Consider the following 27,631-nt stretch of genomic DNA (forward strand, 5'->3'; position numbering starts at 1 on the left):
AGTACCTTATTATAATAAGATTTAAACAGAAAGCAGTTTAACATAATCTGAATATAAAATTGTTTCCTACAACAATTACAAGCGTAGATAAAATAACGTGAGGTAGAAAATAGTTGCCTATATAAGAGAGCGAGCTTAAATGGAATCTGGAACTAAGGAAGTGTATTCGACAAGCTTTCAGCGAATGCCGTACATATAGTATTAGTTTTATATAATTCCGCTCCTGTACGTCTTCGTTTACGAGAAAAAGCCTTTTACATGATCCAGGGTTTCGATCAAATCAAATTCTAAAATCCAAATGCGAAATTATTAAGTAGCTGAAGTTATAAGATAAACTTCATTACCCCCAAATCGAATACGTAGCAAATAACTAAGAACATGAGAATTTATTATGATATTCTCAATTTGCATTATAGAAAAATTGATACTTTGTATACCTACTTGTAGTTGGGTTCACTTGTACCTATGGCTATACTTATTATAATAACTGTGTGCTACGTTTTTAACAAGGATAGGATAAAAGGGTGTTAAAATAAAAGGCCATGTTACTATTCATTTAATATTTACTTTTATAATTATGTTATTTCATTCATAACTAACAACGATATGGGTGTTACGATGTATTCAAATTCAGTAAATCAAATTAAAACAAAATACAAATTTCACTCACTATTAAATTTAATATTACAGTACTAGTAATAAGAAAAACTCTTTTACTTTAAATAATTTATATAAGTCAACCCCATTTCGAAGTATGTATTTCTGAAAATTCTCGAGTAGTAAAAGTGCACGTAAATCGTGAAAGTGACAATTTAAACGGGTTCAAATTTTCCAGAAACATCGCTTCAAAAATCAGGTCACTAGTGTGTCTTAACTTTTTACACAGAGGGTCTTTAGAAGCAACGTCGATTACAAAATTCATAATAGGTAGACTTAATAAAATACAGTGTGTATCTAACCTATCGCTGCCCTTAACAAACACGTCTCTTACATGCATACGCTCGAGTCTGCGCTAATTGTAAGAGCGGGCGAATCCTTCTACCGATTAACTTTACTCAAGAGTCATACCATAAAGATAATAATTATAATAATATATTTACACGAATTATAAAGGTGTGTCAGCAAATCAATAGCCTTAGGGACGAAAACTAAGCTCCACTATGTGTGATTTGAAATCTGCGCCGAGCGCGTTACATTCCTAATGTACTAAAAATTTATACGTACGTACATACATAATAGTAATACAGGTGTATTATATACTTGGCCGAGGCCGTATCGGTTTGACAGAAATCAACTGATGTTTATTATAGTACGCAGGTCTGTAGATATAGATACAAAATAAATCGTCAACAATGCATGCTCGTGACTTCCCAGGTTCGTACTAGACCCGCTTACAAATTCGCTACTTTCCGCCGAATTTGTACAAATACTATTAACTAATGAAAAATAACGGTGAAAAATCACACCCAAGGTTATTTGAATTAAAGCTACATCTAAACCATGAATAAAAGAGTTCGTTACTTTATATTAAAAGGCTTAAACCTCCCCTAATTTGTAACACGCCAACTCCGAAGCGCAAAACGAAATCGCCCTTACTTAACACTATGACGATGAATTTAATTACCTCATAAATGACTACTTATATAGTGTTTCCAATGATAAACTTTACACAGCAGAAATATGTATCGATTATTTTATAGAATACAATATCGAAAAACTATGACGTCACAATAGGACACAGACAGTGCAATATACATTTATCCAGAAGATAATCTGCGAAAGAAATAGAAGTCGCTACGTTAAACAAATATCTATTGAATCTTTGAATCGTTTATACAATAGATAATATTCTGAGACATTATAATTATTAAAATTATTTGAGAGATCAGTAGACGCTAGTCATAAAAATTTACAATGCCATTGTATGCGATGAAATAATTGTCTGCTAAGTTGATAAGCAAGTACGTGTATGCAAATCTCGTTCTTCAGTTAGGCACGTAATTACGTGCGACGTTTTGACAATTGACAGTACGCGAGCCATTCTCTGTACTTTTGACAGTTGACAGTACGTGAGCTATTTTTGTCTGTACTTTTGACGGTTGACAGTACGTGAGCGAGATACTGACAGTCAAATGCATGTAACTACGTGTCTGTACGTTCGACAGTTTATGCAATTACTCTACGGGCTACAGCTGAAGCGGGATTACCTACCTTCGTAGTTTTTAGGTAAATCCAAAACGGACTTACAAAATCGCATAGAATTATCAACACCGCTTACTTGTACATCAAAAGCTTAAGAACCCGTATTCAAAGATGTAAATCAATCGAAAATTTGGTTCCAAACTGGCAATTTTTATGATTTTTTCAACATTTCAGCATCATTAGCCAGTTAGCTTACAAACGTATTTAGATAACTTTTATGTAAATTTATGTTTAATTTATATTTTGGAATACGTGTCTTACATATTTTAATATACTGATAAAATAATAATAAAACTGAATTTCAAGTCTTCTATTGGAACCCTTAGACCACTAATTTTTTGTTCCGTGATCTCTAAGTTGAAAGCGTACTTGGATACAGTATTGAAATTCTATACGTAGCTAAAAGCTCTTAATCTACCGCATAATTTTAGAATATACAAAATAAATCCAGATGACAATCTGTCGTTAACCAACATTCGGAATCGAGTATAGAGGTATGTACACAATGTAGTTTTGAGCTTACAAAAGTACAAAGTAATATACCGGGTTACTACAAATTTATCCTCCTAATAGGCCCATTATATTAGCAATTCATCGTCTCATGCGTATAGACGTACTGAACATCGGTCTCTTTCCTGTTATTTGCGTTAGAAAGAGACAATCCCACACAGGAATAGCTCAATAATCTGTACAAGAGGAAACAAAAAATTGCATAATACAATAGGCCTTTACCGACTATGCCAAGCTTCATCGAAATACTCTATGTCACACCTATTATGCATTAAAATTTTCCGATGGCCAACACAAAAAATAACTATCACTAATTAGCGTACAAACGATTCTCGATCTAAATTCCGAGCGAGGAAACACACAGACAGCTTTGTAATTTACGTTTAAGCAAAGAAATTATATTTCATAAACATTTAGTATCTATTAAATTTAACAGCTGAAACAAAATATTCACTTGTGTCCGTCTGTGCATTATACGCTCGCTTTAGTACAAATTATCGACCTCTGTCCGCAAAATACAATAAGCGACAATACCTCTAGCAAAGCAACTACAAATCAAATTGAGGCTACTCTGACACAGATTTGCCCATTTTTATACTTCGTCAAAAAAATGGTCAGTAATATTGTGATAAGCTGTGTAATTACATGTATTACCTAAATTAATTTAAATTTAAAAATTTGTCAATTGGCAACACTGTCGGTCAAGGTGCTACCTTTACCGAGTGTCAATTTTCAAATCTTAACTAAATTAGGTAATAAAAGTAGACGCACAGTAGCCCGTATTTCTTCGTGTTATTGATCAAAAATTTAATCACAGAGAAGAAATTTACTAAACTCGAACAAATATAAATACGTTTGACACGATTACATTGCTCCTTGATGTCTTATATATATCCAATGACTGATTAAAATTTATAATCTGCTGTCACTATCATGGAGTAATAGGAGTTATCTGTAATTTACGGATTTGTATAAAAAATAAAATTGAATCAATTTAGAGAATGAATTAAGAATCATAGCTATTTGTATAATTCAGAATCATATGAATAATTGTTACACATAAATTTGGACGATGCTATATTGATTATATCAAAATTTTAGGAAAACATGCTAATTCAATGTTATAGCAAAGGGTGTAAAAATGGCTAGTATATAAAAATTTTGGGCCGGGGCAGATAGCCTCAAAGCGATTTATAATTAACGGCTATTGGTTGTATTTACGTAGGCGACGCTCGTCAATTGTGTGTCTACGATGCACTAGGGGAGCCACCGCTGGTGCCACTAGCTGCAGCATTTTCACCTAGAATTGTAAATTTATCATTACTCAATTTCTAATTTTAAAAATTATTACGGTATATTAATAAAATAAACAAGCTAATTAACAAGAAGACATTCCTTCTTTATTTGGCGAAATTAAGCCTGTGGTAAAAAAACATATCATACATTAGTTTTTGACTAAGTATTCATACAATATACACCTATGCGATCTTTGCCATCAATGAAACCTCTTGTTGGAGGCGATTAAACTCACCATGGGCGTCATGTTCATGCGTAGTGGCCGCGGCTTCATGCGGTGTAGCGGCCACGCGTGGCTTCAAGAAGTCATTTAACGAGGGCTGAATAGACAACTCGTAATCCGTAAAGTTGAATAATGGCGGTAAAGGACGTCCGTTGGGAAGTCTTGCGCTCGCTTCACGCAATTCGTCAAAGAAACTGTGAGCGCACGCCTGGAGTGGAGAGAGACGCGCGCCGGGCGTATATTCTAACAGACGCGAAACTAGCGATATTGCGTCCGGTGGGGTGCACGCACGGAATACCTAAAACGAGTAAAGCATAAAGTTTAATAGGTATACAAGAAATTTTATATATTGAGAGGTTAGGATGTGCCATCATCAAGCAATATTTGGTACGTAATCTTACACAACCATCCGCTCCTATTCTATTATAACTAGCACCCGTTATCTAACGCTGTTTGGGGGCAAGTTGAAACAGTGATGTTGCTTAACATAAATTAGTCCGTAGAATATTTTTCTAAATTTTTTAAATTATGTATATATTCTTTGACATAAATCATTCTTTTGATATATACAGTGCGATCTGTGTTGTACGTTCGTTATAAAGCATGGCCAATCTTTTATTTGATTTAATAATTATAACATAAACCGTCAATCTATCGAAGGTTTTTATAGGTAACGAAGCACAAAATTGCTATTTAAAGACATTATTCTTAATTTCAATACCAATTCACATAATCTATGCGTAATACAATCTGATTAGTTCATATTAAACTAAATGCAAAGAGTTACGCACATAATTACACAGTGAATCCCAATAAGCACTAAGCATTTCTATAATCTTTTTATCGTTAATAGGATAAATATGTAATGACATTTATGACGATTAAACTAGCGGGACCCGACAGACTTTGTCCAGTATGATATTTGAAGCGATTAGGATATTAAACCAAGTATAAAAGTACCGACTGCAGCGCCATCTGCCAGGCAGATTTGTGAATGTCAACCACCCAAACGCATACAAAAAAATCATTAAAATCAGTCTAGCTGTTTAAGAGTAGTTCAGTGACATACACACGTACAGTGGATTTATATACATATGTAAGCTATCCTACCTTTGAAGTTGGATTAAACTGCACAGATCATTTTGTATAACGTATTAAAATTATTTGAAATTTAAACCTAGCTTTGTATTTTTATCTTCTAACAATTAAGTCAATAATTAATCTACGTTTATTTATTAATTCAACAGTGTAATTGTATCTACATATTTAAGAAACCACTACCGAGATCCCTAAAATTATAATTCTAATTTTATAGAATAGGCTTTTACGCTAATTGTTAATAATTTAAAAAAACTTCTATGTAAGATTATATGCATTTCTATCTTGTGCCGTGCTATTTATTCCTTCATGTAGACATACGTGAAAACCTATAGATTTCAAAAATTAAAGGCATAGGTATTAGAAAAATTGCTACAAACGATAAAACTGATTTGATTAGCGTGGTGCAATGATGAAATCTAAGCGTAATGTATGTACAGATAGTGTTAATTTAAATGTTAGAAATGTCAACTGACTGCATGAAAGTTCTGAACTCGATTTAATTTGTATGTTGTAGAGAACACGCACGCCTCACCACTCTGAACACCGACAGTAATCAGTAGATTCTATTAGTCAAAAGTAGGGTTGGCACTTGGGAGTTTGAAATAAAGTACCAGTATAAATACTTTATTTAATTTGTGGCAACCCTAATACATGCCGAGGTATCTTTATTTCAAAGTATGTACATCGCATTCTGACTTACATAGCTTTATTATAACTACCTTATTTAATTCAGTAATTCTGATGTTTGCCCAAAAAGACAATGAAGTAAAATAGTGAAGAATTAATTTACGGATAAAAGAATCGATTGTTGTTCGTCAAAATGCGAATGCTAAACGCCGACATTAATTATAGGAATAGATTTTCTAAATTAAACATCCTATACATAAAAACATTGTTTAAACGTTGACATATTTCAAGAGCTCCAAAGATATGTGTGTGATGTTTATCTCCTAACAAAATTTTGTACTTGTACTAAAAGTTAGTGCCACAAAATTCTGATATGTTTACCATTTATAATCCTTTTGGTTATTGAAATATTCTTTGTACAAAACTGTAAACTTTTTTATAATATATACAAAAATTTCTATATGAAAACATAATGTCGTCATTTAGTTTTTGTTAGCGGTGCCTTACTCTGATACGCTGGTGGTCAGTGGGTGACATGGGCATCGTCATTCGCTCCAACAAATGCTGTAAGTACGCGACTATGTCAGTTTAATTTGAATTAGTAGCAGTCATTTCTTATAAGTGCTTATCCAATCATATATACACTTACTATGATCAAAAACATTTGTCATATTTACTGCCAACTGAAGGCACTAAGAATTAACTAAGTAATATACTCTCCGACTCTTTACGTAGTTAATGATCATGAACTCGAAGCAATTTATTTTAATAATAAAGATTGCATTTATTCATAAACATAAGTATAATAAATTAATTAAATGTATCATCTTTATCACTCTATAAGACTTTACAGTAATTTTTTATTATTCAGCAATTCTAGAAATTAACGATTCTCCATACAGCGTAGATTTATGTAAATTCATGTTATCCTAGTTCTAAGTTCTGTTTAGGTTTCAATTGGAGTTATTGATTATTAAATCAATTATTATAAGTAACACATTAAACATTAAGATTGTTTCGATAATATTTAACGATAAAATTTTACTTCTACAAACAAACTCAAACTCCAAAATATCTTTATTCATATAGGTAAACAGGTACACTTATGAACTTCAAAAAACAAATTAAATTAATTGTAAATTTACATTTACAACCAGTTCGCAAGTCAAGGGCGTAGAGCGGGTAAGAAGAACTAGCAAGAAGATTTCCGCCACATAAACAGATTAATATTATCCGGCATATAGTATGTATTATGATAACATATATAATTTACCTTTGCCCATGGGTGGCTCTTGATCTGTGGGAATTTGAATTCTGTGTAGTTGGGATTCATTTCGCGAATCTGCTCTCGCGTTGGTGTTCCCAAGACCTGAAAAGACATTTTCTTTAATGTGTTTATAATAATCTAGTGGGTCCTTTGAGTTGGGCTCCAATTTGTGTTTCAGACTAATTGGTTGTTTCTATGTTTATGTATATGTGCTGTTGCACAAGAAGAAAGATAAATTAATTACAAACACAACAGGGATTTATATGCAAGAGTTAGAGACGCTTATAGGCTATAATTAGAGATACTTTAATAATTATGTGAATAGATATTAAAAAAATATATGCAAGATTCTGAATCAAACTTAAATCTAGTTTCAGTTGTCTAAGAATTATCAAGTTAAACACATGCTCAAGGCGAGAACATCAAACGAGATACGAATTTAAATAATGGCTCACTAACGCCTTAGAAATCTCACCCGCTACAATTGATATTTAAAATTTCGACAAATTTCTATACAGACGTCATGTCCTTCAAATGCTTCTCGTATTTTTAATTACAAAATTGTAGTAAGTAAAATGCTAGCCATAACATAACTACAAGTTTTCAAATCAATATAGTATTTATTATATTTATTACGCCCGGGATTTGAATCCTAAAATTTTGAATCAAATTTGATAATTAACTTATTTAATTGAAATACCTTAATGATCTCCACGAGCTGATCAACTCCCGAATCTCCAGGGAATATGGGTTGACCTAGCAACAACTCGGCTACCACGCAACCCGCGCTCCATACGTCTGAAATACAACCATTGTTATCACAATTGTATAATGTCTCTGGACAGTGTGCAATATTTTTACGTCAATTATTCAGAACACACACATTCACAGACACACATACACAAACACACACTCATACACCATGTGGTTTCCTTATAATTAATATAATTGTCTATTCTTTACATATAATCATTTTGTCGATCCGAAGTGGTGGAGGCCTGATGACCTGTAACACAGGTGCACAACCTTTAACAGGCATCAGTCTCACTTAAGCAATAGCAGTGGTCCAAAGAAGAATGACAATTATTGTACATGTTTTTGTGAGAAATAAAATAAATATATTATTATTATTATTATTATTAGTGTAAACTATTTAATGTTGTAACGTTTATTACCATATAACAACTATATAACCCCAAAAAAGCAATCCTTTCAGCCTCCTTTTATATTGGTTAAATTGAATTATTAATTTAATTTTAAACATTTTTTTGTTGTCTGTACAAAAACCTGTTTGTATCAGTAAAACCGCATATGGATTCGCTTATGTAATTTTATTTTTCTCCTGTTTTGTGTTATTGTGATGTACATAAGTGTCATTATTACAAAGGTAAGGCCAATCTTCACTTTAACATCACAATCTTTGTTTTAATTACCAAAAACATATACTTATTATCATCAGAAAAAGTACACATTTCATCTTAATACAATTCCTATCCCTATTTATAATACCATAAATACACTTTGATGGAAAGAGACAAAGTACTAAGTAAATCAATGAAGCTTTAATTACAGAAATCTTGAGTTGAATGCTTAATGTTTTTGTATTGTATGGAGACACAAAGACTTACCAATTTTAGTAGTGTAATCAGTCGCTCCAAAGATAAGTTCGGGCGCACGGTAATATCTCGAGCAGATGTAGGACACGTTCGGCTCACTCCTCACCAAGTGCTTTGCTGACCCAAAGTCGCACAATTTGAGGACTCCAGTTTTTGGGTCCAACAGCAGATTTTGGGGCTTGATGTCTCGGTGGCAGATGCCCAGTGAGTGGATGTATGCAAGGCTTCTGAACAACTGGTACATGTATAGCTGGAAGAATTCAAATATTTTTTATACAAAAGTAGCGTAATTAGTCAAGTATTCGTATATATTACTGAACAATATATATGAACGTGCAGTTTTACACATGAAAATATATTACCATTACTGTAACCATACTATTTTACTTGTTTCTTGCGGGAACATAAAATTTACTTTACCTACCTTTGATTGCAAATAGTGTAAAAAAATCAGAGTGCATCTACAAAAGCCAATCTTACTTGCCGATAAAAAATTCAATGTGTTTCATAGACACAAGGTCACACATCTATCAAACTTAAGAATTGATTAATTTCGATCAACTTCAAGCTAATAGACTTATGCCGACAACAAACCTATTTTGACTGCATTAAATGATTGTTACCCATGTGGAACCACTTAGCATTTGAAGGTATAGGTGTCGCAGCCAACTATCTAAAGTAGCCGTTCAATTAACAGTCTAGCCTTTCAACTAAACGGCGCCGTTTAACTTACGGCCTAAAAGATAATCAGCCGTAACGTTTGTCACAACATTTAATAAACTGGCTAGCTATTACTTAAGCCATTTGTACGATAAAGTCATTAATTGGCAGTATTAAAAAAAGATAAAACATATGGCATGAAAAGTAATTCTTTTAAAAATAAATGGCGTGAGTCAAATTTACATTTATCATTATTTACATTTATATTTAACACCAACACCTAAGTACTGGTTTGCCGACGCCATATTGACAGTTTGAAGAGTTTCGTTTCCAGTCAGATAGTGGCAGAAAGTAAATTTATATAAAAACAGTCAACAAGCTAGGCAAGTAATGAAACGTAATCCAAATCATTTGCCTAGCTGTTTGATCAACTAGCTGAACATCTTTCAGGCCCCTAGTTAAACGGCTAGGTTGTTAATTGAACGGCTAATTAAGCTAGTTGGCTGCAAATTCATATCGAAATTAAATCATTAATAAATTACATGTTCACATCGCGACGAATGTAAATAAATCATTATATACCTTTATAAAACTAATTGGTATGGTCTGTTCATCTTTGGAGTAGTGACGCGCGACCTTGTATACGGTCTCGGGGATGTACTCCAGCACCAGGTTCAGGTACACTTCATCCTTCTGTAATAGAAATACACTTAGAACTGTTCACACCATAATATATTTTGGGTAAATGTTTGTGTACTGTGTATGTTGCCTTGATAACAACATGGCAGAGGTAATGTGAATATAAGTGTACATAAATAATTATATATTACGTAGATATATGGATAATAACCCCCGGGCATTCAAGACATTGAGGTATGTCTAGACTTTGTTAATTGTCGTATGTCGTATGTAAAAGTCACGGTTCAATGTGCTTTAGAATTTATTCATTGTTAATCATTATATAACATTAGATGATTTCAAAGTACTTATATTTGACTTGAATTTTATCTGTACGTGCTATTGTCGGTTTATATATGTATCTGAGTTTACTTTACTTGGATTGACATGTGTCGTACAAATTAATACTTATCGTCCACGATCATGCTTAGCACTGGTCTTTTTACAGCATTTTTTAACTAATTAAAGAATTAATTTAAAAAAATAAATTTAGCTGTGCTAAAATTATTACTGAAAATCGCTAAGTTAGACGCTTCTCAAAAATACTCTAATATTAAAAAATATATATATTTAATTCCCACTTAACTCTACCAATAAAACATATTTTTAATAAGTTCTCAAGGCACCAAACAGAAACAATAAACTTACACCACCAACCATAGTTAAATGTCCTTACACCCAGCCAGAACCCTTCTTCTCTCTTGGGGGAATATTTATACTATTTAAGGAACTATATATTTTTATATTTATGATAAGCTTGGGCAAAACAAATAAAAAAAATAAGAAAAAATCATATAATTTTTTATCTTCATGTGACGTTTATGAAGAAAAAATAAATATACTAAATAAAAAATGGTGCAATGTTACTAACATATATAAGTATATATATGGCCCTATACGGTAGTTTAATTGTATTAAATCAATATTTTATACCCTAGTTCTGTTTCTTATACTTTTAAATTAGGGGTGTGGATTTCGAAATAATCTATATTGATGCATCAATACTTTTCCAATGACATAGCAAGCAAATCCGAGACGAGGCGATGATAAGTGCATAAAACAAAAGCACAAAACTCAAAACAACAAGCACTTGTGTCTAACATTCATTGTATGAGTTGATCGATGAAGATGATTCTTTTAACTCGAAGCTTATGGGCGCAAAATCATTTACCACACATTTAAAAAGACTGTCGCTCTAATGATGATGGGATAAATTGTCTCCTGGTAACCCTTGCCAAAAATCGGAACCTAAGGTGCGTTAGCACGCTAGCGAAAGATTTATTCATTAGACATACTGTGACATCTAGGGACTGCATTGCGTTTAGCAGTGAGCTAACTGCCTCAGGTACTGCAACCTTCCCCCAAATAAAAAAACCAGACTTTATTACCTAGGATTTAGATTAACATTACAATATAACATATATTTTCGTACAAGGATCTTTTGGCACTTGAATGTTAGTTCCTGCTATGTCCTTTGTTTTTAAAAATGTCAGTCACCATCTTTTTCATTTAATAGAGGGCGGCGCAAATTCCGTGCTCCGCGTGCCAAAATAAACTTGTATTTTCAGAGATAAATGAAATAAACATTGTAATATTCACCTTTTCCCCGCTGGAGTAAAAGAAGTATTTCAATTTAACGATATTACAATGCTCCAGTCTTCGCATTATTTGAAGCTCTCGGTTCTGTAAATAATTAAACAAAAATGTGTAAGGCACTTTTTTATTCAATCTATTGTGACTGCTAAAATATAAAATTTGAGTGGAGCGCATAGGTTAATTTCATTACAGTTACAGAAATGGAACAAAGGAGTTACCTAATTAAATTGTAAAAATAACATGTAATTTATAGAGCCTAGCTTTCAGATTATTCAAACTTCTGAATTTGTGTATAAAAATATTATTAATAGAAGTGGTAATAAATATTTTATAATCCCACAATTATCATTAATTATGATTTATCAAAATTTCATTTCATTTCAAAATTGATTCAAATCAAATAAAAAATCATAATGTACACTTATGGAGGTCAAAAAAAGAAATATACATTAAATGATTCTAATTTACATTTACTGCCAGTTCTTAAATCAAGGGCGTAAAACGGAAGAGAAGAATTGGCAATAACTCTCTGCAACTCTTTTTAATCGCCAACTGTCTCTTACCTTAAACCTTTTATCCTGGAGCACCTTCTTGATGGCAATCAGCTCACCGGTGTCGCAAAGCTTGGCCTGATAGACAACGCCGAAGCTTCCATTGCCAATCAGTTTCATGTCCGCATAGCTCACTTCTTGGGGCCGGTCGGGGCCTTGCCCCGGCGTCGCTACTACAGTCGTCACCTTTGAGCCGTCCTTGCCTGAAAAGAGTAAATATATTTTATAATTATTGAACAAAAACCTACTTAAAGTTAAACAACACAACATCGTAAACACTCCAATAATTATTTGAGAAATTATCAGTCAATTAACGCTGGTCACAGAAAATATTTCAAATGGACTTATGGTATAGTACATATGTATATATTTAGATAAGACTATATAAAAATATATACATGTACATTAAATTATACGAAATTTAATCTATTTCATAATATCGAAGTAGGTATTGTAAAGAATTCAGTCATTTATTTTTCCTGAATTATAAAAAAAATACTCTTTGTAAGGACGCTGATGCGTTCAGTCTTATCTTACCTCCTTATTTGGAAAAACCCGACACAATTACAAGTCAAGAGCTTATTAGTCATCAAATAAAATTTACACTATGATTGAAATGTTTTAATTACAACAGTTGATTTATTTATTGAAAACAAGGCGAGTTACGATTTTAGGCAAACATCTTGATTTGAAGTTTAGTTGACGCCTAATTAACTGAGACCATACTTCCAAAATGTTTATGAATAAGCCCATCAAAATAATAACAGCTATTCTTTACAATTGAAAAATAATTGTTTGTAAAACCATTTTCCTTTCATATATTTGAGACAAGTCGTGGTAACAAATATTAGCATAAATAAATAATAAAAATATTAAGACATTACAACGTAAAATAAAACCTTATTGTCTAGATTTACAGTGCAATTTTAAAGTTCTTGAATTAGACTAGAGTATTAAGATTCTCAAAAGCGTTTTTAGTATTTCGGAAATATTTAAATTATTTGAATTTATCTAAAACCTTTAAATTGAATTAAATATTTGTTCGGCCATTAATTTAAGTTAACATTCTAAGTTAGCAAAGTTTTTAATGATTGTTCTGAAAATGGTTGCTTTTTTATACAATAATGTGTAAATTTTATCGCTGTAATTTTATATCGCAGAACAGAGTAAACCAGAACAATGCTTAGCTGATCCCAGGCTAGCAGTAGGTCCTAAATGGTCTAAATCTTCAAATAAATACAACTAAAATGGTTAACCTAACCTTTAGATTTTTTATATACGTTCGATGAGTATATACGTTCTACAAAATTATGCCACCATTAGAATAACAATTAAATCTGTGAAACAGCTCTTCGTGTCCTAAATAAAAACTGTGACTGAGTAAAGTTTTATTTAAGTCGCATAAAATCACGAATGATTTCCAAAAGGATTTAAAAATACAGGCATCAACATGCATATTTTCGCATTAAAGACCAATCTTAATACGATTAGTAACGTACGTACGAAAATAAATTATGAGTGAGGGTGATATTTTTGCCAACTAATTGTTTAAATACGTTTTATAAATAGCAAATATGCTATAAGTGTGTCATATTGGTACGGTAGAATGAACTACATCAGAGGGACAACCCTGGAGCGGAAGAACACTATGGTGTAATGAATTTTTAAACACTGCGCATGCAACAGAATTTACAATAGCCGCTTCATACCAATTATTTATCGTTGTTTTTTACCGCGTTAATAACTACCGCATATATATATAAATCGATGAAAGTATGTCTAAGGCAATGTGGTCCAGGGAATATTCTATTTTTGAGTTTGCCTAAAAATTAATTAAGAGAATTAGCTAACTTAAAATTTTCTTTAACAGTATAAAAAAAAACAAAATAGTCCAACTTTTTTTGTGCAGATGATTTGACGACTTGTCTGTATTACATAAAAGATCTAGCAAATATCAAGGCTAACTCGATAAAACTGTACAAGCCTACGCCCTGAGACATAAAAACAGGGAGAAATTATGAGCCGTGGCCAAATAATTAATTTGAGCCTAGAACTCTTTCTGTTTCTTTTAAATAATTTATACGTGACACGTAGATCTACGTGTAAATTTCTTACGGCAATATTCTATTGTGGTTGTAGATTCCCGATGAAACAATAATTGTTTCAGATTCGTAGGCGGAGTTACCCACTTTAGAGTTACAAATGTAGCCAACGCATGAGAGTAACGCCTTACGGGACTTTGAACAAGAGAGAGAATGAGAATATTTTGTATTTATTATATATAACGATTTAATTTATACCCACGTGCTCCACGCGTCTTATATCTTTAAATTATCATAATCAATGATTCAATCGCGATGACAAAACATTAAATAATGATCAATTTCCATAATTTAAGTAAACGCTTTTTTAATATAATCCGACGTAACATACTTTCAACCTACAAGTATTAAGTATAGTATTATAGATAATAACGACCTTATAGGAACCCGTGTTTAAGCCAGTAATTAGATTGTAGCGTCCTTAGTTTCTGCATGTGATATCACAGTTACGTATGCCACTAATTAGATAAAACGATCACAAAATGCGACGTAGTTGACAAAATAGTTTATAGGGATCGGTAACTATACGCAAACTACTATTAGTGAATTAATGGGATTTTAAAGAGGTCATGACAATTTTCTTTTAAAATAAAAAATCAATTAATGGACGTTGAATAAAGATTGAAAAAAGTAACAATAAAGAAACCTTTTACTTTACCGGTTACCTTTTATGCAACTAATAAAAATCAAATTTGCAGTCCGATAAAGATTGCATCAAACTCTAATACTGTGTATTTTTTTTTCAGCAAATTGTTTGGGATTGGAAGGTATGATAATACGATACTTTTAAAACTATAATTTAAAAAAAAAAACGAAAACAAATTTTGTTTAGTTCACTTTATTTTTAAAAGTCGTCCTACGCTTGCAATGGAATTTCACTGTCCAACATCGCATTATTTGAAAGCGCCCCAAGAGAATGAGAGAATAAATATTAGAGCCGATAAACAAGGGTAGTGCTGGTAGCTTACGTCAATAGTTGCTAAGGTGCGCCGGGTGGCATTTCGATTATGATAAATACTTCATTGTCTGAGTTTTTCACCTAGATGTTTGCAGATGTAATTCAAGTACTAATTAAATGTGGCATGAAGAAACGTGATGCGATCATGACTATATATATATATAGACTATATATGCATGAGATAAAAAAATCTGCACCACTCATTACTCTGTATTACGTACAGAATAATTGTACCCAATCTATAAAAATATTCCGCGAAATTGGGTCGTAGATAAATTGCCAAAAATAGTTGTCGGTAGACATGTCAACTCGGAGGTACTAACTTCTATTGACCTAGAATGCGAAACAAGCTTACAATGAGACAAAGAAGCAATAATAAAGATTGTGTACTTGTCTTGTCAGTAAAAATTACTTTTTTGTTACCATGCATTTTAATTAATTCTAGTGATACCGTGTTTTTCACCCCGACGTTTACTAGTTATGTAAAGCTATGTGTATGTATTTCCTCAACAATGTGTGACGTCACTTTCTTTAATAGTTAAAACCGTGTGTTTTTTGTTAATTTTTAAACCTACTGGGGTGATATAACGTGAGATATAAATTTTATATATGAAACTCCTATGAAAATAAGTTTCTAGAAGAAAAGTATGTATTTTTTTTGTTTGAATTTTTTTTACTAACAGTTATGTACTTATACATTTACTTTGAATATGACAATATTTTCGGCTATATGTTTTAATAATTGTTATGTGTAATAATTAAAATTAACTATAATAATAATGTAATACAATTAAAGGAAATAAGTGAAGATATCTTTTTTGAAAAAAATTTTAACAAAGCCAATTCGTGCCTCGTAGCCGTTCAAAAATAAGCAAACACCATTAAACCTTTACAAACTAGTTGGAACTACATAGTTAGTTTTAATTTAAAAAAAATAATGAACACGATAACAATCACGTTTTATTGTTAGAATAGAAAAATACTAAAAGCATTTACAAAAGCAGCAAACCGAAGAAGTTATTCAAAAATTTTACGAAATCAAGTTTATAGAACATTTTCTACGAGAGATTTTCTTTAGACGTCAGAGAGATAGCTTTGGCTGTACAAACACATTCTATACATTTTCATACACACTAGTAAAATTTCAATGTAAACTTTTCAGCTCATTCTTATCTTACGAGTTTACGTTTCATGTTACTCAATTTAATTGCGTGTTACCAATTTTGATTACGTTATGTTTTAATTAAGTGACCCTCGTCGATAAGAACGGGCTTAGCAAATGTGAAAAGAAGCAGTCAGAGAATACCTGATGAATGAAGGTGGCAATATCAATCTAATTCTACATGAGCTAATGCTGTGCACATCTAGCACTTACGATGTGAGCCTGATCCTTTCTTATCCGATGTCAGCTCGTTCTTTTTAAGCGTATCCACTTCGCCTGCGTGTCACATACACAAAAGCAACATTAGAATTTGCACATACATAACAGTCACATTAAAATTAACTTTTTTTTAAACTCACTAATCGTGCGTCGAAATTTCTTACAAAAAGTGGTGATACGGTCACATGCTCGGCTCAATTGACCGTTTTTATCGTCAAGTCGGAGGAGGGAGGGTTCCGAACGGGCGGTCACTTCCCCCACGTGACGGAGGGCCCTCGGACCCTCGGACACGCGTAAATTTTCTAAACATATTGGTCCCGGGTAAGCCAGTTTGGATAGTGAACGCAACGACGCTCCAACAACGACTGCCGGCTAAATGCGGCGCGCAACGCCACGTACAACTTACTTTGTCACTAACCTAATAAACAAGTCAACTAACCAATACTGACTTAATTCAAAATTTACTGCCTAAATATTGACGTCGAGTGCTACAACTTACACGGTCATCGTATAACTCGTGAGCTGCCGGAACGCAATTAATTTTAGGTATTTCTTTTATTTGTTATAAACACACCAACATTACATTTTTAGAAACATACATTCAGTGTTTTGAAATTGTTAACCTTAGTAATTGTAAATTGTCGTAATATTAAACAGTCAAATACATCTTCAGAAGTTACCAAACCTACCTCTAGTCTCTTATTAGGCAGCCGAGTTTAAATTATAGTCGAAAACTATTATAACGACATCGAAAGGAGTAGTCCTTATATTTGGTCGTAAAAATGGATAGTCGTAACAGACGAAGTTCAGGTGTGATTAAAATACTCATGTATAAATAAAATTTTATACATCCCTTGTAATTTTTATGTATTGTGTTATTTGGTTTTCTTTCTAGCGAAGTGTGAATAAATAAATATAAAATGAAACTACTTTTTAATTATATCACTATAGGTAGTATTTAATTATTTTCAACATTGACAAAATCTCTTCGTAGACGGTTTTGACGGTATAAGGAAATGCAAAATATATAGCTGCTTAATGATTAAGAGATGAATACCTATATAAGTACACCAAATACATATAGTAATAACAGTTAACCAGTAAAACCAGGAAAACAGGTTCAAAGTACAATAAGGTCATATCAAAAGTCATATATGAATTGATCATTGTTCAGTGTCATGACCATCGCTGCCGTGTCTATCTTTTTATACATGTGATGATAATTCAGTGTTATGACTGCTGACGTCATCTCTCTTTACACCTACAATATTATAAATCGTTCGCACGTTAAACTATGTACACAATTCGTCAGTATCAGTGAAGTATACTCACGAAACTGGATCTAGTAAATAAATTTAAAAATAGATTTTTATTTACGAAGGTTTCAATTTATATAAAATCATAAAAAACCTTACTAAATTTGTATGCGTTAAAGCATATATTAATGGGATAAATGTGTTTTTTTTAGATAAGAATATCTGTTGCATTATGATAAAAAAGCTGAAAACATAATAACACACAATAAAAAAGTTAAACTCCTTTGCTAAGCAATCTCGGATGCCAGTGTGTACATGCATTATTAATGTAATTGACGTTAAATTATTTAAAATTAAACAAATGCTCTAGATTTACATAAAAACTTATCGCCTCGAGACGACTCACGTATTCGTTCCGAGTATATGAAAGTTATTACATTCAAGTTACGCAGTATATTATCTAATCGCGTACCGAGAAGTTGAGAAACAAATTTATCCACAAATTGCTAATTACATTAATACTATTCTAACAAACTAAATGTGGAAATACGCTACATACAAAGATATTCCTTAGTACTAATATAGGAAAAATGCAAAATTTATTACAGAAGTGTTATTTTCAAAATTAAAGAAGCAACTTATTACCAATGATACTCATATGCCAATTTACTAGCAAGCTTAAGACTTAAAAGCGGGAAAACCGGCCCCCGTCTTAGACCATCATCAATCATAAACGCAATTTGTCAGAGACGACTTACGCTCAAACCCAATAACCTATCTCAATTCATTTTTGACCTGAGATTGGCATCTTATGATCCAAATATTGAAAAGTGTGCCAATAACCAATCGACGGATTGTATTAGCCATCTGTCGATACAAGCTATTCATGGTCGGATCGGTGTATGTGTATAGACATTTGTATGAAAATTCAACCAATGCCAATATCCTATCTTAAGATTTTAACTAGCACCAGATTTTTAAATAATTAAAAAGAGATTTGATATGTTTTAAACATAGACATGTATATTTTAACATTATTTGTGAGGTTTTATTTACTTTATTTGGTTGGTTTTGGTTATTAGGATGCAGATAGAAGATCGATCGACTATCACGGTCTGATTATGGATAATTTATTAAATAATACTGATTACAGCAGGATTTTGTGTTTTATCGGTTCCTGGATAAACAACGCATATAAAAAGGTAACAACAATAAAATTATGTATTCAAATTACTCATCGCATGAAACTTTCACTTTTCTAACATTAACAATTGATGAATTACTATTCTCATTTTTTACAAAGTCATTCTAACTGTGCCTACTTTATAATCTTTAAATCTTGACGTGATAACGAATCTGATACTTATAAATAGTTATATAAATCGACAGAGGCCAATATATTACGTTCCTTAGATTAGCACGTTCAAACAAACAGTCGAACTGTTCAGCTTTAATAATATATTAGTATTGATAATATTAGTTTATATAGATAACCAATAAATTAATATTTCAGGTCAAAGATCGTAGTAATAACAGGACACAATTCCAACACAAATGCTAGTACTGATTATATATAATATGAAGATAATCGGTGCCCCCTTTTGAAAAGGACAGCGATGTTTTTGGCCTTAAAAACGAACCTATTGTAAAATATTTATTTGTAAATTAACTTTAAATGGTGGCTATTAAGTTATATTATTTAGACTTAATTTTCTACAGTATTTATAGATTATAGTAATGTTCATTGACAGTCTAAAGGTCTGCTTAATATTGGTAATATTAGTTAATTTACATATAAATATTTTAGTTACTAATTGGAACCGTAAACAAAATGTAAAGAATCATACTTGAAGCCAACATTGAGCTATTTAGTTTTTACCCCACTTATAAATTATATTTCAAAAATCTATAATCCGATATATTGATAAGTGTTATTTAGATTTAAGAACCCTTAGATAAGCCAACTTCATTTTCGTTAGAACTTACTTCCGGTCAAGAACATATATCATTGCAAGCGTGGCCTTACTTTTGTCACAGCTGGGGGCGTCCATTGTTTTTGCAAGGGGACACCGTGATCTAATTCATTCACATACTATGATGCACTAAGAAACAAAGACGTACCGGTTCTGCTGCCACTCCAAGTTTGTTAGTACGTGTGCATTTAAATCAAGTTGCCTACATAACCGGGGCATAAGCTGAATGTAGCTGAGCCTAATGATAAACCTTTGTTTTTTACATTTGCTTCATCGTCATAAGAATCAAACATACTTGTGTATATAACAAATGTAATTCCGTAAAATATTGTTGTTTTCAATACAGTCAATTACTTCTTTTAAATTTATTATACAGAGCATTAAAGTATTTACTATTAGGAATTTGCATCTCCATTATCATTGTACTCAGCTAAAGTAGTTGCTAGTTGACATCAATGTAATTAAAATATTATCAATTAGAACTTTAATTTATAAATCGAGATAATCATATTGATAATTTGATTATTAACATACTAGATAATTATGGTCAATCGTTATGCGGTTATTACCAAAGGTCTAATATGATAATAAGATTGAATAATATTTAGAAGGATATGCGATTTTTTTATAGAACAGAGGGCAGGACGGTCCGAGACAATTTGCTTTATACAGTTGCTAGCGGTGGCCATCTTGCTTTGCTGAGGACACCAAGCTGTTTGGAGGTTAATTTAGCCCTTCCCTACAAATGACCGCGAAATTGAACGTCGTTTCATATGTGAACGCCAAGTATTCCGATGTTGGCTTTAGCTCTCTTTTCGAATAGAGGAGTAGCGACAAAGGGTGACAGAACACAGCCTTGTGGAACCCCAACATTCACGGGTTTAAGGACGAAAGATGCTTCATCAATGACCACCTTGACCCCGGAATTGGCCAGAAAGCTGGAGATCTATTCCTGATCCAGTTGTTGTCTAAATTCATTTAATAATCGGCATTACAAAAGAGACTAAGAAATGTAACACATAAACCACTCTCATGCTTCCTTAAAATTCCAAAATATTACCATAATACATCCATTACATTACGTCTGCATAACATCTAAAAATTTTGCCGAATCACCTTCACGAACGTTAATACTTTTACCAACTTTTACTTAACTATTATTACGAGTATTTGAGAGTAGATATTTTGAAGATTGTTTCTATGCGTTTAGGGCAATGATATGCCATTAATGTGGAGAAACGATATTTTTGAATTAACTTGTCAATAAATTCTTATAGTCGTTGCATTTTAATCCTGTGTACTCGCGTGTATTAAATATATACAATATCTGATATATGATTGTATCGTATGTAAATGATGCAAAATATTATAAGTTCCATACTTTGGCGTGAGTTTCTCTTTTATCTATAGTTAAACGCTAACCAGTTATCTGATCTTATCAAGCTGTATTAGTGTTATATATACACGCAAATATGACAAACAATAGTCATAAAATCGATGACGACTCTTTGAAGTTCGTTTCTAAGATAGCCAATTTGTACAGACAATCAAAATTATATATTACTGGAAGAAGCTACTAAAAGCTTACTTGCGTATTTTAGATAGTTAATTTGACACATACACATATGAAATCTAATGCAAAAAAAATATCTTCTGCATAAAAGAAGCTAATAGAATAATAATTAACAATTGGACTCACCAATTCTCTTCGTGACTATAAAGTTATCCGATTTTTGATTGCGACGAATAGTGGCTTCATCGTTCACCGTATATGTACCACGACGACGCAACATTATTCATATTTTTTTCACATCAAATCACCACAGTATGGATCACATTGGACGTGAAGAAACTTTTACGTAACGAGAGAATTTAACAACATTACATTTTAACACAATAAAAGTGCGAAACATAAAACATAATGCAAAAGCCAAATTATGTAGTTACTAGAAAGATACGTGACTGTTAATTCGCGCAGCGATTAAAGAGTTATAGCCCCTGTTAGACACGCAGACGCTACCTACGAGTAGTGACTTGAACGACTAGCATTCAAAAACGAGAGATTGTCGCCGCGCTCACATTACGAATGGCAGGATGGTGCTCTCGTCCGCACATGATAGTGAGATCGCCGCCACTCACTGAAGTCACTGATAACATTAAACATTGATAACAAGTGACTGTATAATAAAATTAGAAATCAACAAAAGACAATTCTTTGGCTAAACCAAAGTACTAAGAAGTTGAAAAGTGATATGAAATACATAAATGGGTAAACATACCATTTGGATTGCAACCATCACAGATTTAAATAATATAATATATATTCCATTCCTGGGTTTATGTTAAAATAAATGATGACACCTTAAACTTCCAACCAATCAGGCTATATAATATAATAATCCACGCCCCTATAAGCAACTTTGTAATATGTACAAGTAATTTATAGTTAAGATAAATAAATGCAAACGAATATTTATAATTTTTGATAATGCAAAGGCTTACCTACTACTAAGTGAAAAATTCTACACTATGTTCTGTAAACTTCGAGAACATCCAAAGAAATTTTTCACTTATTTCCGAATAAGTATTGGAAGTTTTGATGAATAACGTCGCGGTTTAGGACTTTACTTAACATACCAAAAAACGAACATGTGATTGTCTGTACTAACCAAACCAACGACACAAAAACGACTTGCTGTAACTTTGAGGTATGTAAAAAAAATATATTAGGTAATTTTAGATGATATTTATTTTAATAAAAATACAACATTATTTTAAATTTAAAAGCAAGGATTAATTTAATAATTTCCCGAGTTGTTACTGAATTTCTGACAAATGTATAACCTTGGAAATCTTTATTGTGTACTATAAAGATTCCCTGCTGCAAACTCTAAAATATATGATTGAATAATTGAGGCTGAGGAGTCTTCATACAGTAACGGGTTTTATTAGATGGTAAGTTTTGTGGAGATGAATTCGGCTGAGCTACATGAAGAGCCTATCTTGTTAAGATATTGTTTTCGTATTTTTTTTCTGAAACATTGGCCTCGCTGTTGTTTCTCTTCATCAGCATTATTTTTTTTCTGAGTCAATGTCCTCTGCTTATGCATATCCACCTTTGTAGAACTTTACCTGAAAATCAATGTTTAAGTAGTATAAAAACAATTGAACGTAGAAATATAAATGAGTAGTATACAGTTAAGAGTTTAAGTGAGTACCTATGTAAGTTAAAAAAAGATAAACCGATATATATATAAGTCCCCGAGCGCGCCCTATACGAATGATATATTTTCACCACAAGACGAGTATATTTTCTACCCGTGCATAGCTTTTTTAAATTAGTGGTTTCGATGCTTATTTTTGAAAATATTAAAAAAAACTTCGTTTCGCCCAATCCAGATCAAGGCCTACAGATACGATATTATTTAAACATTTATTTTTTTCATACTGCAACCGGCAACAGTTTCTACAGCATATCACTTGAATATTTTTTTATATGCTACAACAGTACGAGAAATTGTAAAGTCTCCGTGTACCAAAATCCGGAATTAACATTCATTGTACGTGCATGACTGAAGAAGATTGGTTAATTATTTCTAATCAGTTGTATTTATTTGTCAGTTGACAAATTTTCTTTATATAATTGGAGAAAGAGCGATCATATAACAATGGGTCAACCGTAAGGAACCGGTTCGCAATGTTTAGGTACGAAGAATACTTTTGTAGTTCTTGCGGCGAGGGTAGATGCAGATTATATATATATGTATACATAGACGTTGGTGCTAATGGAGCTATAAGCTACTCCATGGTATTTCAGAATTATAGCATATAAGATAGCAGTTCAATTAAAGTATAAAACAAGATTGTACTTTGCCTAAGGAAAATGGAAAAAAATTGTTTTGTCTAGTAGACTGGGCACGACGTATTGAAAGCACTTTCTCTATACTCAGTAATAAATGGCGAATTTTGCACAGGCTCTTTGACGTCTTTCAATTTTGCTGATAATATAGTAAAAACTTGTTGCATTTTACATCACTTTGTGCTGTGCACAGATAGCATTGAATTTAGTGATACTGTGTATTATACGTTCATAACGTCCATTAGAAAGTATAACAACAACTCCGTCAAATAGAATCATAACTGCAGCCAATTATTTTGCGTCTTATTCTACTTCATCGCAAGGCGCCATATCATGGCAATATGACAAAATTTGAATTATATTGCAGTCAAAGAGAGACGTTCCTAAAATCTTACGATTTTTCAAATATTATAAACAAGAATCGATGCATTAAAAAAGTAAACTTTTGCTTTAGCTATATAATAATTGTATGTAATGTAACCTAGTTATCAATAAAAATGTAACACTTACCCACTTCAGTGTTTTCTTGTTTCGACTAATTTACCCAAACATTGCTAAATATTTTTTCACTTATCTCTTCCCACGTTTTAATTTTCAAATTAAGCAATGTCAGAGTAGTCTTTTAGTTTTTTTATAATAGAGTGCTTGTCTCCTTTTCCACTTCCTCAATAATAATGTCATCAATCAATATCGTCTTCTCGGATATTCATTTTTTATGTAAATGATGTTGCTATATCGCGTGCACCAAAGTCGAGAATCGGACGGCAAATGCAAACGACGATGAAGCATGACAATTTTATCACTCGTGCGCGCACTGCTACGAAAACCGAAGGCGACAGTGACAGTTTTGTCATGGGCTTATTCACCGCTTGGCGTACATGTCACCCAATTGTGACCTCGTAACATGGATGCATCTCCATAGATTCCCACAGATTTGTTATGAGTGAGGAAACAGTCATTGTGATTAAAGTAACCCGTGAACGCTAGGCCTTACATTGTGACAATACTTCAAGTCTTGTTGCCATGAAGTGAAATTATATAAATTAAAAGGGACAAACATTTGGACAGTACACAAAACTTCTTCAAAGGTACAACTGCATTAAAAACGTTAAAAGTTAGCCTTGTATATTATCAAAATGCAAGGATACAGTTATTGTAACAGTAAGGGCTATAAATTCTATTTTGACTCAATTAGCATAGGTAATAACAGAGATAGGATACATATAGGTAGTGAACATCAACAGTTTAGTTTAGCTCCCTTATACATTAAAATTAAATTAGTACACCATGGTACCAAACATATTCTGTTCATCATGGAGTTTGTAAGAAATAGACAAACTAAAACTCTAAAAATCTGTGTTAAGTAATATTTAGTAAACTTGTATTAACTATTAAATAAGACGGAATAAGTTTTAATACTTTTTTGTGTCAAATACAAAATGTATGTACTGAAATTTACAAACATGTAAAGAAGGAATTCGTTAAATGTGTAATGTAATTGGAGGCTTATAACAGATGAAAGAAATATAGCACAAAGGTTAAAATCCAGAATAAGGACTTAGCATGAACTATGCTCCAATGTCAAAATTAAACTTAATAGAACATAAAAAATTATACTAAAAACAATTCAATAATACCTTAAACTAAATTTAGAATTGAGAAAAAAAAAGTACTGCATCCATATCTTCTCCAAGGCGTTTTAATGACATGTATGCTTTTAAGATGATATTTTACTATTGAATTTGCTTATAACTTATGAATATAGAAAATATTATTACCTTATGTAGTTATTTGTACATTAACTTTGTATGTAAGTCATAACATCAGACTATAGTTTTTAAGAACCAATTTCTAAACTAATGTAATTAATGTTATTGTTTTCTGTAATTAAGTTGTTGATTGTTACAGGATTTAGAAAATCATTATCCATATTGAAATTTCTAAAAATATTTATATGTTGATAATCACAGAAACCCATTCACTAAAACATTGAAACTATAACTTTATTACAATCATATTTAAGACAATTTCTAGCTAATCTCTAAACCAACTAAGCCGAAAATTGGTAAATTGTTTATTGACACTCTTGAGTTGTGTGTTGCACGAGAAAAACCCCACAAGCAATCTGTTAGAAGTGTGGCTTTGCAAAAAAATGAAAGTTTAAAACAATAGTTGAAGATGTAAAAAAATCTGCATAAGTCAAAACCTTGTTTATAAATTTATAAAGATTTAGATTATTTCCATGATTGCGTGTCAAGTAATAATTATAAGACAAAAGTTAATAATGCACTAAAAATAAATTATCTAATGTATTTATATCCTGGCCTAATAAAAATCACATATACTTAAAAATTATAAAATACTTATAGTTATCTGCCATGGGCGGGAAGTTTGTCAATTAAGTATAAGTTACATTATAATAAACTCTTATAATATATAGGAAGGAAAATAAATCATTTAAATGGTTAATAAAAGCTTAGTTTTTTTTAATATTATGGCTGTTTAATGGTTAATAGTCATAATGTAAAGAATGTTATATATTTAAATAAAAATATTTTTTAATTTCTTTAAGATTCAAATAATAAGAATGGATTTAATGTCTACTTTGATTAAATAAACTACATAAACTATTTTTTACTTATAAATCGCCTAATTTAACAATTACGTCATAAAAAGTAACCTAACCAAGTCGAGTCGTCATAAATATTTTATTGGTAATCCTTAGAGCGACGACGAAGACGTATATAAACCTCACTTTTCCTAATTAATTTCAAATTTTGACATGATATCTGTCAAAGATGGGCCAAGGCCTATGTGGCAGGTACGATCAACATCCTATATGCATTATTACTGTAAAGGAAATGTACCTTTCGCCGTTATCGATTATATCTAAATATGACTTAGGTTATATGAATTCTACGCAGATATATTTAATCAACTCTAAATATGTGTAAAATTGAGAAACGTCATAGCGTAAGAAATCACGATGGCCGACAAAGAATGGTTAAGTGGTACTCACTACTAATTTTTACTCCTCCTAAAGGTGGTTTAGGTGGTTGATTTTCAAATGTCTTTCGAACGGATTTGCTGCCCTCGGCGAATGACGTGGTCCTAGGGCGCCCGCTCATTATTAAAGATATAAAATAAACGGCCCAATCTTGAACTTCATAGATACTACTTCACATTTCTCGTTACCACCCTTGCTTGCACTCGCACTGAACTTTCTCACTTAAATCACTAAATACAAAACTGTGCATATGATTGTCGAAATTATATCACCACAATATCGCCTACAGCAGAAGAATGAAGTATTTAAAGATTTTATAATACCATTTTGTTACTTTTTACAAATTTACATCAATACAATGAACAATAAATTTTTAGTTTTACGGACTGGTCGAAATCGGAATTTCACAGCAGCACAGACCAGGTTATTCGCTCATTCATTCGGCTATTTTCGGAAAACTTTCGGATCTTCGATCAGTGACGTCAAATTCATTACACGCAAGATTCTTAATTGTCCGTTTCATTAATTACCAAATTATCGTGATATTTATTATTTTTAATTGACATTATAAATATTATTTAACACTGTATTTATAATATAATATATTTTTTTTATTTATGGCAAACAACTGTATCAATATTATAAAACGAAAATTACTTTATGAAACAAATGTTAAAGTTAAGATGCATTATACTTTTGTAAATAAAATTTTTAATTTTATGAAATCATTAGAGTAACAATAGCTATAATATTTTATAAAATATAAGT

The 27,631-nt window shown here is 31.8% G+C and overlaps 1 protein-coding gene and 1 long non-coding RNA gene across 6 annotated transcripts; both read right to left on the bottom strand.

Annotated features, from left to right (window-relative positions):
- Positions 1 to 545: 545 nt before the first annotated feature.
- Positions 546 to 27,299, bottom strand: LOC110992991 (glycogen synthase kinase-3 beta). Of its 5 annotated transcripts, XM_022259032.2 has the most exons (11): positions 26,876 to 27,299; positions 16,763 to 16,825; positions 12,340 to 12,530; positions 11,780 to 11,863; positions 11,476 to 11,535; positions 10,085 to 10,195; positions 8,855 to 9,092; positions 7,927 to 8,024; positions 7,233 to 7,328; positions 4,244 to 4,529; positions 546 to 4,012 (listed from the first exon to the last, which is right to left on the bottom strand). In XM_022259032.2, exons 1-11 carry the CDS (start codon positions 26,982 to 26,984, stop codon positions 3,960 to 3,962), a joined length of 1,389 nt encoding a protein of 462 aa, XP_022114724.1. In that variant the 5' UTR covers positions 26,985 to 27,299; the 3' UTR covers positions 546 to 3,959. The 5 variants fall into 5 exon arrangements, with proteins under 5 accessions (XP_022114724.1, XP_022114726.1, XP_022114725.1 ...); XM_022259034.2 differs by lacking the exon at positions 16,763 to 16,825 and having other exon boundaries at positions 26,876 to 27,298; XM_022259033.2 differs by lacking the exon at positions 11,476 to 11,535 and having other exon boundaries at positions 26,876 to 27,298.
- On the bottom strand, positions 22,732 to 24,980 carry LOC110992993. The gene is made up of 2 exons (XR_002600173.2): positions 24,367 to 24,980; positions 22,732 to 23,129 (listed from the first exon to the last, which is right to left on the bottom strand). It is a non-coding gene; the product is annotated as an uncharacterized LOC110992993 (long non-coding RNA).
- Positions 27,300 to 27,631: the final 332 nt, after the last annotated feature.

Source organism: Pieris rapae, chromosome 6 (genome assembly GCF_905147795.1).
Source record: "Pieris rapae chromosome 6, ilPieRapa1.1, whole genome shotgun sequence".
Taxonomy (NCBI): Eukaryota; Metazoa; Arthropoda; class Insecta; order Lepidoptera; family Pieridae; genus Pieris; species Pieris rapae.

Coding starts and splice junctions, on each gene's coding strand:
- LOC110992991 (XM_022259032.2), bottom strand. CDS start 26,984: ATGAGCGGGCGCCCTAGGACCACGTCATTCGCCGAGGGCAGCAAATCC. Junction 7,329..7,926: donor AGCTCGTGGAGATCATTAAG/GTATTTCAATTA, acceptor ATGTCTTTTCAG/GTCTTGGGAACACCAACGCG. Junction 4,013..4,243: donor GCATGAACATGACGCCCATG/GTGAGTTTAATC, acceptor TTACAATTCTAG/GTGAAAATGCTGCAGCTAGT.